This window comes from Ixodes scapularis, unplaced genomic scaffold (genome assembly GCF_016920785.2).
Source record: "Ixodes scapularis isolate PalLabHiFi unplaced genomic scaffold, ASM1692078v2 PGA_scaffold6__148_contigs__length_123643588, whole genome shotgun sequence".
NCBI classification, from domain to species: Eukaryota; Metazoa; Arthropoda; class Arachnida; order Ixodida; family Ixodidae; genus Ixodes; species Ixodes scapularis.
The window spans coordinates 83,747,476-83,762,926 of NW_024609881.1; the positions used below are offsets into that span (position 1 = coordinate 83,747,476).

The 15,451-nt window shown below is 44.1% G+C and overlaps 1 protein-coding gene across 3 annotated transcripts in view; it reads right to left on the minus strand.

Moving 5' to 3' along the window:
* Nucleotides 1-571: 571 nt before the first annotated feature.
* Nucleotides 572-15,451, minus strand: part of LOC8029126 (chitobiosyldiphosphodolichol beta-mannosyltransferase) — a 52,015-nt gene continuing 37,135 nt past the window's right edge. For all 3 annotated transcript variants that reach the window (XM_040207408.3, XM_040207409.3, XM_040207407.3), the window contains exons 7-13: nucleotides 13,899-14,158; nucleotides 11,717-11,755; nucleotides 10,010-10,072; nucleotides 9,047-9,157; nucleotides 4,116-4,230; nucleotides 1,632-1,707; nucleotides 572-833 (exon numbers count right to left, since the gene is read on the minus strand). In XM_040207408.3, coding sequence (XP_040063342.1) covers nucleotides 702-833; nucleotides 1,632-1,707; nucleotides 4,116-4,230; nucleotides 9,047-9,157; nucleotides 10,010-10,072; nucleotides 11,717-11,755; nucleotides 13,899-14,158 — 796 coding nt within the window. In that variant the 3' untranslated portion in view covers nucleotides 572-701. The remainder of the gene's footprint in view (nucleotides 834-1,631; nucleotides 1,708-4,115; nucleotides 4,231-9,046; nucleotides 9,158-10,009; nucleotides 10,073-11,716; nucleotides 11,756-13,898; nucleotides 14,159-15,451) is intronic.

The window sequence follows — 15,451 nt, forward strand, 5'->3', positions numbered from 1 at the left end:
AGGTGCGCCTCAATAATAAACCGAAACCTAGACACGCACCCAAATGGAGCATTTTTACGGAACACTGTAAACTGCTGCTCCCGCGTTATATCCTTCTAAAAAGAGTTGCTTTCGTGGTTTTCGATGACGCTCAGCAAGTTTCTAATTTGAACCATATGTCCATTTTCCCTAATTAAAAAGTTAATAACAAATTTTACCTATTAGCCGACTGATCGTTACAATTGGCCCCCTATACTATGTCCTCCAGGCCGTATAACTCACCTGCACAAACCGTGTAAATGTAGCTTCAATAACTTTTTTTAAACAAATCTGTAAAGCTTAAAAAAAAACTGTACTTCACGACACTCGGTAAAATTACCTCGGTACGAAACCATCACAATTGACACTTGTGATATACATGAGTCAAACGCTCAGAAACTGTAGCAGACTGAATGGTGCATCTCACTTCAGTGAATTTTAAGGTATTAAGGGTATTTCATAAATATCTGCATTGTATTGAGACTTCCCAAAGAATCTTTGTATGCCATGGGTTCCGCTCTGAAGAGCTCATACACACTGCTGAGAAAAAGAGTGCTGATGAACTCATGTTTATTGGCGACTCTTTCAAACATACACTTCTCTTGGTCCCACAAAATAAAGAAGAAAAAAAAAACATGAAAGAAAAAAAAACACATGAAAGTAACCCGATATAGCTGACTTCCCTATTCGGATGCAAAAGTCGGCAGGGCAACCCTGGTCCAGTTGTCGTCCCAGCGGACCGTCTGCCAACGATGGACGTTCTCTCGCATGGACTTCAGACGCTCCGTCATCTCCGGAAAGCCCTTCAGCAGATCCTGCAAATGTGCCTCGCAGAGTCAGAGGATTTGGAAACAATCGTTTCACTAGAGCCATTCCCAGTACCCAATTTCATACCCGGTAGATGTAGTAATAGACTGCAACCCACTAGAAGTATACGAGTCTAAGCAATGTAATTTCAATAGATGTTGCTTAAAAACTGGTTGTGCACTTGCGCTTTCCACTTTTTCTCTCCTGCTCGATCCTCTACTAAATATTCACATTCAAGTCTGGTCTGCACATGCACACACAAGCTCACACACATGTGCCTGGGCATGTGCACGTGTGGCTCTTAGTCATCTCTTTCCCTCCTTCACATTCCTTACAGTTTCAGAGAGAATAATAAAATTATTGTCTGCATTGCCGAAGGCTAATATTGCACGTCTGCATTCAAAGCTGTCTAAGCAAGAGCCGACAAGGCTACCACATCAGCAGCCACTGGAACCCAATTAAAACATTTGATGAAAAACACCCATATGTCAACTTTTCGCACGTCCTGTGGGAAACTAATCAATGTCAACCAATCATATAAAAAAAAGAGACCATGCAGAAAATGACTAGACAGACACATTCAGACCAAAACATGTGACCTGCGTGTGGACACTGAGCACAATGATTTCATGCTAGGAATTTACGTGCTAGAGTACCAACGCAGAATGGATTTCTGAGTTTCTTGATACCTGCAGTCCCATCGACAACGACGGGAAAGTTGATGTGCTGACTTTGTTGTTAAAAAGCTCGCACTTGATCAGAGAAAATGGGATTAATAAACCAGGGATGGACACAGAAGTACTCACACAGAGTTGGTCGCAAAGCTCTTCGCTCGACTGGAACACAAGCCCAGTCTCTCCAGGCTTCACCAACTCTTGAATGCTAAAAGAATTGGGTACAAACAGAGTAAGTGGGGCCCATCACATAACTGCGCACTCAGAGTAATTCTTGTTTCTCTTGCTCTCAGTTTTATTACCTGCGGACAGATTATAAATTTTGAATAAATCAATTATTAAAAGATACAAGTATATATATTCAAAATCCAACTGATAACCGCTGAAGAGGCCATTGATGGCTTGAAATAGTACCGATGGCTGAAAAAAAAATCTCCCTCTCAATAAAGGTATTGTGAAACGAAAGCTGCAGGGAGGGTCTCCACATGATGTGTGTTGCTCCAAAGAGCTGCAATTGACCGTGGCTTGTTCTTTTTTTGTACATTTTGTTGCATCTGAGAGCCTTATTTACGGCTTCTTTTTGTTCAAAATTCGACACAACTGATCAAGCCGACATTTCATTACCAAAAGATGATCCCTTTGTCATTTGTTTCATTATGGGACATAGATATCCAAATCGGAAAGAAATAGAAATTAGAGGAAGGAAAGGAACGCAAGACTCGTCAGTGCGCCTTTCGTGGAAACAAGTTCCTAGATGTGAGTGAAAACCTGTTCCACGCTTTATAAACATGAGGTGTTTATTCCTGGCATGAAAACATATTGCATCGCAGTCCTCTTAAAGGGGCCCTGCAAGGACTTTTTGACTGGTTTTTAATTTGCACCGAACCTGAGCACACTGAACGTAGCAACTTAATTAAACTTTTCTTTTCTCGAATTTCGCTTTATTTTAAAAGTTATAGGCAAATTAAAATTACAAAAACAACCAAAAATAACCTCCTTCATGACGTCCTTGGTTGCTTGAGTGGCCGTGAACTAGCGCAGGGGTAGTGAGCTCAGCAAGCGATCACGGCTGCCGTGTCGACGGCTCGAGGGGGCGCCCCTAAAGCATGTTCTGGCTAGGCTGTATGAAGTGGGCAGCCAGGGCGGCTCGCATTGCATTCGCTGCGCGAGTAAACACTAATTCGGCATGACACATCATTGGCCACAAACTACAGCAAGCACTGGGTAAAGATCAGTTCAGAACGGGAGCCACTTCGCGCTGCCACACCGCCAAAACGCTAAACTGCAAGCCGAAGCTGCTCGCCGAAGGTCTTGGGAACGCTCGGAACCGGTCGGATCCTCCAGTCGATACGACCGCAGTGCCGCCGCATACATCTGGGACCTTTCTACGCTCGCCGCTCGTTGGCGCCTGATCCCACTACACCTTTCTAGTATGCGCCGCCTTTTCCACCGCCTGGTGGCGGGTATGTCGACGGGTCATTTCTTGTTTCCGTACTTTCTAAACTGCATTTGTTTCTTTTCTGATCTAATATACTGAACAAAAACTACTTTTATAAATAACTGAAATGGTTCGCGCCACTTATATTTTTGTATTTCAACTAAAAAGAAGCTTTTAGCGGCTCTGACCAGTAGTAAGCCCAGGACCAAAGACGTCACATATCGCGCGCTTTCAACACCGTGAGTCGCCCCCGTCGGTGGGGGAGGTTTCCGCGTCATTCGGTTAAAATATGACGCACTGATATTTAGTTACTCTCTCCGTGCCCAATGGCTCGCCCAAACCCCGAGGGACGTGGAAGCCGTAAAAAAGGTAGATGCTTAAATATGATTGCAGGGCGTCTTTAAAAAAAAAAACACTGCTCCTTACAAAAAAAATTTTTTTTTTTTTAAGATAGACGTGTATTTATTATTTTGTCTTCAAGTATTTCTATGAAATAAGTATCTTTATATTGAAATATTCATTTGAAAGCATAGTACAATCTGTCTGTATGTGCTTTTTTCTGTTGTTTCAAAATAAACTTTTTATCCACTTTGCCATTTTATGGAAGCATCTCCACTTTGGATACCTCTAATCTTCATTGATTTTCCTTTCTCTGGTAGGTTTATAAGCAAGGTTTGCAGTAAGAGGTAGAAATATGCTACATATTACATATGGCATCCATTTTTTTAGATGATTCTATACTTCCTGTAAAAAACATTTTAAAACTGAAAAATTCAAGTGTCATTCACATCTTATAAATCACCCTAGAGCTTTCATTGGTGCCTTAATAGATTCTGCAGACCTTCGACTTCCCAACTTCATTCGACTTCATTCAGTACTTGAATTTGTCTTAATCCTGGACTTTGCAAATGAAACTTTCAATTTTAGCAAAACTCACTAAGCTATGTGAAAACCAAGTATGTGCCTGTAGTTAGATTGTAAAAGCACATAAGCTCTGCAAATTTCATTTGTATTGGATCACAAGTTATATAAAAAAAAAAGCTCTAGAAGCTGCTCTATCTCAATCACATATTTTGCCGCTCTATCTGCAGCTCGATTTGCTGCTCCATTGCTGCTCAGCTCCATCATATATTTCGAGAGATGAAGGACCATGTTTCGAAAAGAAACACTCTGCTCACCAGGGGTAGTCGACGGCGCAGACGGGCAGTCCGCAGCCGAACATGTCCACAACTTTCATGGGCAGGTCCAGTTTGCTCGAGGACGTATGGAGGCAGACGCCCAAGTCAGCTGCGCCTACCAGAGGAAGTGGCCTTGTAAAGTTGCCGTTCGAATAAATATGCTTAGGACCAGTTCAGGCGGGCAATTTTTCCTCCAATCGCAAGCTACAAACAAGCTGTCGGTCGCTGTGACACGGATTACTGGAATCCATCCAGATCAAAACTGACAACTACTCTTATAAAACTGAAAACGAGCATGTTGATGAATAGATCCGAATACATGAAAAAGTAAAACATGGAGGATGGGGACGTTAACAGTGCTCTATGTTTTATCCTTTCATGTTTCTAAGTTCCACTTTAACCCTTTAACGGTCGAGTTATTTTCCTAAACGATGTTTCCAGTGGCCCAAAACAATAGCTTATTATAACAGAGACATCGATGTGCAGATTTCTTAATTACCTAGCAGGAGCATGTAAGATGCTTGTAAGCTGCTCAAGTTTAGAAGAATCAAATCGAAATATTGAAGGCGAAAAATTGTCTCCTTTCTTCCATTTGGTTACATTTTGGTGCGTGTGCTTCTGTGACATACCGGCGGTTTCAGATTTTGAAAAGGTACTTTACACAGCTTCTTCATCTGGCGGTAAACTCTCATCATCTGAATTCAATTCTGAGAAGCCTTAAAAGTCAGAGTCGAAAGAACCACTCTCAGAGCAGAGAGGCAAAGCGACCACCTCGCTCGTATCATGTGTGCGGAGCATCTAATTTCAATGCTGTAAATAGGGAAACACTGTGGACTTACGTTTATAGTTCGCCAAAGACATAACAAATAGTAGTGCTTCCTGGGGTGCTTGCGATTTCGAGTTTAGATGGGCACTCTGAAATATGTAATCGCTGCCGTACATGTATGGTGACGCAGAGGCAGATTTAGGGGGTGTGGGGTGGGGCGGAGGGGTGGACACCCTTTTCCTAAGCTGGTCCCCAAGGTCATTACTTTTTTAACGAAAAAATTTATAAACATTAGCAAAAAGTTCAGTTCTTGGTGACGTAGCAAATATTGGGTCAACAAAATAGATACGGGCAACATTTCGGCCGTAACAAAACATCTCCACAGAATACTACTCCCCCCCGCCAGCCGAATTCTTACTGCTTGATGCATAAATCCACCCCTGCAGTGACGACCGTCAATAGGTAGACTAGGGCTGTGTTTTTGGAGGTAACATTTCTTCAAATTCAAAGCATTTTTTTGGACAGTCGCATCTGCTACCACTACGGACGTCCCTAGGCAAAATCTGAAAAGGCCAAGATATACAAAACCCAAAAACAAAGCTACCCTAGATGTACTTTCACAAGACACTGTAACAAACAAACAAATACCATATAAACACGTGTAAGGGCCGCACTTTTTCTTCCAAATTTCGGGGCTAGTTTTCTAGGTGCCGCCCACAAACAGATAAAGACGAGGGAAAGTTGAATGTACATCCAAAAAAATCATGAGCCATTACACTCTGTGGAGGTGGATGACCAGCAAAGCTGTTTAGCACACGACATAGACGTGACACATAATTTTGAACAAAGGTACAAACACATTTATGCACGATCTTCATTGGTGGTGTTAGCCGCCCGCCTCCGCCTATGACATTCTAGTTGCCATTCCTGCCGTTGCTGTTAGTAGACCCGTTGCTCTTCAGGAATCCACACTATACACGGCCTACCCATTACGACGAGAGAAGTGAAAGTGAAAATGAAGAATGGCAACTTGTCTCTCTGGTTTTTTATATACATTCGTGTGGACGACTATCGCCACCCTGAGGAGCCAGAGGAATCTGGACACGAGCGACGGGACCAGCACTTGGCAGAAAGTAGACACGTGCAACGGGACCACCACCCCAACAAGAGAGCAGAAGGAAACTAGGCACGCAAGCATTTGGAACGATGACAAGGGGGCTGCGAGTTCTTGTTGACGCACATGAAAAATCCACGGAACCCTAGCCATACAGTTAAACCTCGATTTAACAAAGTCACCGGGACCCGCTAATTACTTCGTTAAATCGGGAACTTCGTAAAATCGAGAAAGGGAGACCTCGCGCATAGGCTGCGCGAGGAATGCGAATTTCTTCGTTAAACCAGAAAATTCGTAAAATCAGGTTTCGTTAAATCGAGGTTCAACTGTATACAGATTCACTGTAAAATGGATATATTATTGCAATAGCATGCAGTGGTCTAGAGCGCCTTTATTTTGGTCTCGATCCTTGCAACCTGCGGTATCCTCGGCGCTCGGGTCTGATTGGCAGCAACAGTGGCCAGAGTTGCTCTTTTGAGCCGTTCAGTAAGCGCCTTTTCGGGGTTCAGATTCACCATTTATTTTGTAGAATTTCATCGTGACGTCTGTTTCAATATGCCAACATAAAATGGCTGCGGCGTACCGATATGAGCCCACCTCGAACCGTACGTCTGCTACACTCCAAGGTATAGGTGACAGTTCAAAAGTTCACCGCTCTCAGGTCGTGGGGCACACATAGACCAACATAACAGAAGAAAACTTTCACCAAGCTTAACTGGCCTTGCAGCCACATTCGGGAATCCAAGTGGTCGGTTGCCCAGCAGCACATTGGCGGAAGTGTCCAGTTTCACGGCATATGGGCGGAAGGCGACTGTGGATGACGCGAAAACCATAAAAAAGACAGCTCTCCGAAGCTTTACTCCCGTAACCTCTCTTATCCGAGTTTCAAAACACGGTGAAAAGTGCGAGCAGAGGTATCTGGCGAAGTAAAGATGGCAGAGATGCGGAGCGCTCGCCACACTGCGGAAGCAGTCGGCACCCCTGGAAGAAACGGGGGTGCTGCAAAAAAATAATAACTTTTTACAGCGGAGCTGTTAAGGGCTAGTTTCCCTAGTTTCGTGTCCGTCGCCAAATAAATGTCGACAGAAAACTCTGGACAGCTACCGCCATCTATGAGCAATGGCAGCAACCTTTTTAGCCTTTCCACTGGTTTTCGCCAGAGTGGAAAGACTGAATTTCTCTAGACGTCATCCTTGAGGCCGTCCTTGAGGTTGTCCTCGAGGTCGTCCTAGAAGTCGTCCTCAAGGTCGTCCTAGAAGTCATCCTCGAGGTCGCCCTAGACGTCGTCCTAGAAGTCACCCTCGAGGTCATCCTAGATGTTGTCCTTGAGGTCGTCTTAGACGTCGTACCTGAGGTTGTCAAAGGCATTGTTCTTGAGGTCGTCCTAGACGTCGTCCTCGAGGTCATTCTAGGGATTGTCATTGAGGTCGTCCTAGACGTGTTCTAGGCGTCATCCTTGAGGTCGTCCAAGAAGTCATCCTTGAAGTCGTCCAAGAAGTCGTCCTTGAGATCATCCTTGAGGTCATCCCACCATAGCACAGCTTTGCTAGTCTTTCTTCTTCACCAGAGTAGAAAGGCTAAAAACATTTAAATTTTTTTTTTAATATTGTCTAAATATGGGGGATGTGGCCCTTATGCAAGTGTGGCCCATACACGCAATTATACGGATTATATGGTAGCACCTATGCCTGTATATCCAAATCGTGCACACTGACACTGGACATTGGCATTGACAGCCTACACTGAGAGAGCACTAAGACCCATCTTGACCAAATATGGTACCCAGGGTGGGCCCCTTAGGAGTACAACTAAGACCACTTTGATTACAGCTGTCAGTAAGTGCGACCAATGGGGACAGTCACTGAAATCCAAGTGGCTTGCAAGGGGAACTTCTTTAAAGGGGCCCTGCAATGACTTTCTGACTGGTTTTTAATTTGCACTGAACCTGAGCGTACTGAGCGTAGTAACCTAATCCAACTTTTCTTTTCTCAAATTTCGCTTTATTTTAAAAGTTATAGGCAAATTAGAATTACAAAAACAAGCAAAAAATAACCTCCTTCATGACGTCTTAGGTCCTGCCTTGAGTGGCCTTGAACTAGAGGAGGAGTAGTGAGCTCATCGAGCGCACACGGCTGCCGCACTCCGTGTCGACGGCTCGAGAGGGCGCCACTAAAGCACGTGTTGGATAGGCTGTATGAAGCGGGCGGCCAGGGCGGCTCGTATTTCATTTGCAGCGCGACTAAACACTAATTCGGCATAACATTTCATTGGCCAAGAACGACAGGAAACACGGGGTAAAGATCAGTTCAGAACGGGAGCCACTTCGCGCTGACGCACCGCCAAATGGCCAAATCGCCAGCAGGGCCCGCGCCGAAGGCCTTCGGAACGCTCGGAGGTCGGATTCTTGAGCCGGTATACGACCACAGCGCCGCCGCATACATCCGGGACCTTTCTGCGCTCCTCGTTTGTCGTAGCCTCATCCCACTAGCCTTTTCTAGTATGCGCCGTTTTTTTCCGCCGCTTGGTGGCGGGTATGTCGACAGGTCATTTCTCGTTTCCGTACTTTCTAAACTGCATTTGTATCTTTTCTGATCTAAAATAGTGAACAAAAACTACTTTCATATATAACTGAAACGGTTCGCGACACTTATATTTTGTATCTCGACTAAAAAAAAGCTCTTAGCGGCTTTGACCAGTGGCAAGCCCAGGACCAAAGACGTCACATTTTGCGTGCTTTCGGTACCGCGGGTCGCCCTCGTCGGTGGAGGAGGTTTCCGCGTCGTCCGGTTAAAACATGACGCACTGATATTTAGTTACTCTCTCCGTGCCCGCTGGCTTGCCCCAACACCAAGAGACGTGGAAACCGCAAAAAAGGTAGACGCTTAAATATGATTGCAGGGCCCCTTTAAGTAAAGTGGCCCCAACTTTGTCCCAAGCGTCTTGTCTGAAATACAAAATGTACCCGAGATTTGCACACATTGGCACGAAATATTTGTAATGGGTGTTTCTGAATGCGAGCAACATGAATTAACCTAATCGCACTGGACTTACCAAGCAGTTTCGGGTAGTCCTGAGCCGACAACCAAGGAGCAAGGAACTGGACATGCTTCATCGGCTTGGCTCGGATCTTGGCTAGGTAGTGATCCTTCATCGGCCCCTTCCCTGCAGACCATTTCAATGATACCATATTTCCTTATGATTGTGCCTTAACAAAAAAAAAATATATGCATACCCAATATTAAGCAGGTAAACATATGTCCTCATAAAGACCTCAAAAAAAGGCATCTGACCCCTTATAAGACATATGAAGGTCCTTCCATAGATTTGTAAGTTTTACGAAGCACAGCCAAATTCTTTTCTGAAAATTGACTTAACAGTCGGAAAATGTCCAACTACAAAATGAACTCAAGGCTCCACGCAGAATGTAGGAACACCCACACTATCCTTTCTTTACGAGAAGACATTCTCTTGTCTGCCAGTTCCCCAAAAAAAGAGTTTGAATATGATATGAAACGAAATTGTTTCTGAATGAAACTTGTTTTACCTAACCTGCAAGGCCGACACACACTGCCCAACCAACGGCACCCTAGTAAACAGCAATGAAACGACGTTGGCTGAAGTCGCATCTATTCCTCAAACAACTATCCTGTGGAAACAGGGTTTGGCCTTCGTATATTCGACCGTAGTGCATATTGAGCATATTTTCGCCTTAATATAATCACATTATATGTTGGCAGCACTATTGTCACTACTTATACCTATCCTTGACACATTGGTTTTGACTTGCCCCTCTAAAAGGATGAGCTCGCATTGCAGAGCCCACCAATGCGCAATTGTGTAATCATTCTTGGGCGATGCACATTAAAGGCCCCAGGCTAGCGCTGGTACTGCACTCACAAAATTTCTCATCAATAGCGCCGTGTAAACCGCACTGCCTAAACATACACACAACGCAATTTCCTCTACTAGGGTAGCCAACAGGTAGGCCTTGGACATCTTTGGGAAGCACCTCACCCGTTATGACGCAGAAAAGGTTGGGCAGGCTGCTGTCCCCCCGCTCCTTTTTGGCGTCGTAAGCTGAAAAAAAATGGCTTTGAAGGCACACCAACAGGGTATTTACGCTCCCCGAGATTTTAATCGGAACACGACCTGTAAAAGCCCAACTCTGTAGAACACAATCTGCGGTTTAAAATTTGTTTTCTTTCCACCCGCAAAATGGCTGGTCGAGAATTGGCCGGTTTCAGTCACGCTCACTCTTTTTTCTACGGCTATGTGGTGTTCAAACTACAGGATGATTAGGAGAGGCCAGGCTCTTTAAATCGACCGCAAAGTTCAGTTACTTAACCTATCACGCTACGACTTAGTGCAGCGTTGCCCACACATGGTGCATTTTTTTTTTTTTTTTGTAAAATTTGCAAAGAGCGAATTTACATGAGGAAAAAGTAAAGAAAGAAAAAGGCTTAGCTCCTCGCAGCGACGCCACCGGTCTTCAAACAACACGGCGCCGTTTCGTACGAGAGACGAGATGGCGCAACGAACGCCGCCAACGAACGAGCATACGCATCGAGAGCCGGCGACTTTCGCAGACAATCTTTTTGACTCAAAAGCGGCGCGCGGTCCGCAGGCGGCGACAGTCGCAGAAACAAAAACAGGCGCGATAACAACAAGGAACTGCAGTTCCTTGTCTGCTAAAGACGCCGGCTCTCGGCGCCGTATGCTCGTTCGTTGGCGGCAGTTGGCGTCGCGACCGCTTGCGCCCATCTCTTGCCTCCCGCGCGAAACGGCGCTGTGTTGTTTGAAGACCGGTGGCTGGCTTCGCTGCGTTTCCATAGGAGCTAAGCCTTTTTATTTCTTTACTTTTCCCTCAGGTAAGTTCGCTCTTTGCAAATCTTACAAAAAAAATGCACCATCTGTGGGCAACGCTGGACAAAGTCGTAGTACAATAGGTTAAGAAACCGAATTCTGCGGTCGATTTAAAGAGCCTGGCCTCTTTTTGAATCACCTGTATATGTACCAAATATATTCGAAGTCGCAGGTAGTCTAAGGCACACATTCAATATTAAAAATAGGAAACAACATGTACCCAATGTCTGTAACATCAAAGAAGCTGCAAATACATTGGTCTAAAAGAAAATGTTGCACAGACCGCAGGAAGCATGTGTGCATATCATTATCAGTATGGTGACGTATTGTGGGCTGGCCGACGTGAAAGCAGCGCACAATGGACAAACGTTGAGACGGACATGGGGCCGCTACTTCAGAACCGTTGTTCGTGGTACCGGCCAATCGATCTTCAAACGCAGGTCATTGAGCGGAAAGGATACAAGTGTGAAACAATCGTGCGACAGACGGTGCACTCAACATCGTCGTCGTCGTCGTCTTGCTCTTTACGCGCCGAAAGAAGCAGAGAAAAACAAAATGCTGTCATGCGTAGTCATGCGACTTCTGGCATCTCTCTCTTCCTCTACATTTCTCCCTTCTCCCCGGTACACATTGCCCGCATGTCTTGCCCACGAGCTTCCGCGCATGCTTCGGTTTCGAGCAGTTTTAGTTTTTTGGCTTTAATTAAAAATGTAAGTGACACTGTTGCAAAATATTAATTGAGTAGTCTCCTGGCACCATATTAAGTTGCCTGCCAAAAAATACAAAAAAATGTTTTGGGGGGTGTCACTGCCCTTTTAAGGAACACACATTTTCCCTCACACACTATGACATACCCACCTTCGAGAGATTCCAGGAGCACAGAAAAATCTTCATCCTCTGCAAGCAAAAAAAAATAAAAAATTTCATTGTAATTACATTAACAAGACGACTAAATTCAGAATTAGACCGAGTACTAGTGAACAAAACCATTATGAGGAAAATTAAGAAAATAGTGTAAACTATCAAATGCGCCGTTTTCTAACTACAATAGAACTTTCCTAAATTAGTCGTTTTTTTTTTTAGAAAAATGTTTGCTATATCAAGATGTTTACTAGACAATTAGTGTCTGAAATGCCTGCACCAGTGTCACAAGCATATACGAGGGTCGTTTGATGAGTATGGTAAAAAAGGGAAGATAAACCACTGTTTTCTTTTTTTTCAAATTTATTTTATTTCTTAACATAGTCTCCACTGAGGGCTGCACAGTTGGTCCAGCGAGTTTTGACTTTTTTAATTCCTTTGCAAAAGTAGAGTAACAACAAAACTTGCAGTTTAGAGCGGTGCTTTCTATTAGTGTTGCAGTGTGGTTCAATATCTAATGTGAACAAGAACCAGCTTCGCGCGGGCAATGGTTCCACAAACAAGGCGAGCACCTTCCGAGCGCAACATGTCCGGACATGTGAGCACACGCACAAAAAGTGCGAGGTTTTCATTTTTCGTTTTTGACACAAAAGTGGGTTGTGTTCAAAAACTGTTAATGAAAATCTGACCACTAACATCTATATCATGATGTAGAATACCCGAGACTGTGGTAAAAGCTGGAAAACCTGGTCGAAGGAAAAAGGACGGGGGAAAAGAATGTCTCAACCGAGTTTCTCAGCTTTTACCACAGTCTCGGGTATTCTACATCATGATCTACTTCCACCAGCTTGCCTGCGCACTCACTGTTTTTTTCATCAACATCTATATGTTCTACTTTCCTTTCTGCAGTCTGTCATATGTCGCACCGGAACGCCCGTTACGAGTTGAAACTTTGTCACACTGTCACTCGTCACTCTTCGTTCGTACTGCAAGTGACCGGCACCTGTTGCGATCCTCACTATTTATTTCAATATCCTTAAAGGGATACTTCAACGAAATTTGAAATATTCCCGTCGTGTTCAAAAATAGGTTGAATATGATCCACAATATCCGTAAATGACAATCGCACGTTTGTATTTTGATCCTGGTGGCTGTATTTTTCGTTATAAACGGCCCACTCTGGCAAGCGCTCGGAGAAGGCCCAGCTTGGAGCACAAGACATCCAACGCAATCGTGACGTAGGTCGTCTCAAGACGAGCAAAGCTACGGCGAGGCTGACGTAGAGAGGATGGCCTAGTCGTTCCAGCCACCGAAGCGGCTGCTTTTGTACGAATTTTGAGAGACGGGTTAATCTTCTATAATCTTCTAGGGGGACAATAGCGACTTCTGCGACACACAAAAGGGATTCTCGGGAAGAGGGGAGTTCCTCCTTCCCCCTTCTCTCCTCGTGGCCGAAGACGAGACAACCTCCGTCACTAGCTGTCAAGGTTCCTAGGCGGGCATTACAAACGAGGCGTTAGCGACATCCACCAGGTGCTCTCTGCTAATTGTTTAATTCATTGTAAAACTCCTTTTCGAGACTTTTTTAACAAGGTTTTGGTATGTTCCATGTGATACTGCTCTTTTGAACACAAAGACCAAAAAAATGAGCACCGAAATTTCGTTGTAGTATCCCTCTAAGGCCAATAGCATCACAGAGGGAAGTGAAGTGTAAATACAACAAAGTGCAATAAAAAAAAATTATAAGGCAAAAAGCAGATATGGTTACAGTATTGAACAATGAAGATTAGTGAGAGCAGTTTAAAACAGATCATTGATCTAAGTTGTAGCGATGGAGGTGGGAAAGTGGTTCCAATCAAAGGATGTTTTGAATGAATGAGTGATGGGACGCATTAATGTTACATACAGTTATGCCTACTTTATAAAAATGATCCCGACGGGATGAAACATAGAAGGGTCTTGTGAAAAGTCGTTGACTGAGTGATGGGTTATAATGAAATATTTTAGGAAAGAGTCAGAGGCAAGCTACCCTGCAAATTACTATATACATCATGCTCATTCTCTTTATGTACCCCTCTCCCTGCTGTTATGCTCTAAGGGGTGCAGCAGAATGAAGGGTAAATAAATGAATAAATAAATAAACTTTCTGCTGAGACAGATAGTGCATCTGGTAACTGACCTGTCCAGCTAGTTCCGCTCACGAGCAGGGCAGGACGGTCCGGCCTCAGTGAACCGGAACTGGAACCAGAACCTCCTTCCTGGGTGAAGACGGTCCGAGAGTAGTCGTCGTCAGGTTCGCCGTCACCCCTTCCCTGTTTCTCCGAAAGGGAGCTCCGCAGCTCTGGGAATTCCCGCGCCAACCGTTGGAACAGCGGATGCAGCTCCGTCGGACTGGTTGGGCGGAACACTGCGGCTGGCTTGTCATACAGAACCTGTGCCCTGGCAATAACGAGATGAAAAAAAAAAAATAAACGACAGGTGCTCGATTTCTAGGATGAAGCTGAGGTGCACAGAATGCGAGGTGTAATTTCTGCACGCTAGTTAGATCATACGCCAATTTAGGTTCTCCCCTTAAATTTAGCGGGAAAACCTGAATTGGTGTAAAATTACACGTCAATTCAACCATTATTTTTATTTATTGATACTACATCTCCTGGTGGAACTTTTGTAAGGGGTGGGAAAATAAAAAGTATGGGCAATTAACGTAAAAAGAACGGTGCCAGCGGGATATATGTATAAAATAACAGCTTGGGCAAAACCTCATTAAACAGTTTTAGAAAACTCAGGTCACACTATATACCTCCGAATAATTGGGCACACGCATATGTAACTCATAATCCATGAAAACACAAAAAAGAATATTTATGAATAATAATGAGAAAGTTCGAATGAAAACGACACATAGTCGGTTATTGTAATGATGTCATTTGGCAGAGAATTACAGATGATGTGTTAATTCTTGCTTTACACTTTTAGGGCCATTTTTTTTATGGAAACCTAACCCGAAACACACAGCGTAAAAGAACAAACAAAAAAAAGACGCTCAATGAACTGCCTTATTTTGTACACTCAGCCGTCGCAATGTGGTTTCTGGTTTTGTGAAGTGGATCTAGATATTTAATTCCTCTCTGTAGTTGAGAAAAGGATTAAAATGTTAGGGAAATTACGAGGCAATTGTGTTGCATACGTGAAACGTTCTCATCAGGAACGTTTAGCAATACTCAGAGTTTCCAGACGTCAGACGCCTACGTTCACGGCGCTCTTCATGAGATACCGTTATATCCCAAGTCACTGCCCACACCCCCTGCCGCCTGAAATTCATAAAAAAAAACAAGGGTGGGCCATATCTCGGTGAATAAGCACAAAACGTTCTAAAAAAGCTAGAGAAACGCCTATTTTTCTGTACATACCTAGCGCGGCTGCACAAGAGATACATTAAACTCAAAACTCAAATTAGCTTCATTGTTTTACGCAAGAAATGCTCACGAAACTACGCTTTACATCGCTAAGTCTGTCGGTGGCGTGCGCATGATGAACACCGCCGATCAGCATACAGTACGAATGTTTGATTTGTGAGAACATGTTTCTAAAAAAAGGAGTGAGCAAGAAAATAATAATAAAAAAAAAAAATATATGCCAGGCACAACGAGTGAGCGAGCGGGCGAATTAAGCAACGAAGAGCGATGCTGGGGAAGTAGGAAAGCCGGCAATCGAGTTGGCAAATACCTTGAC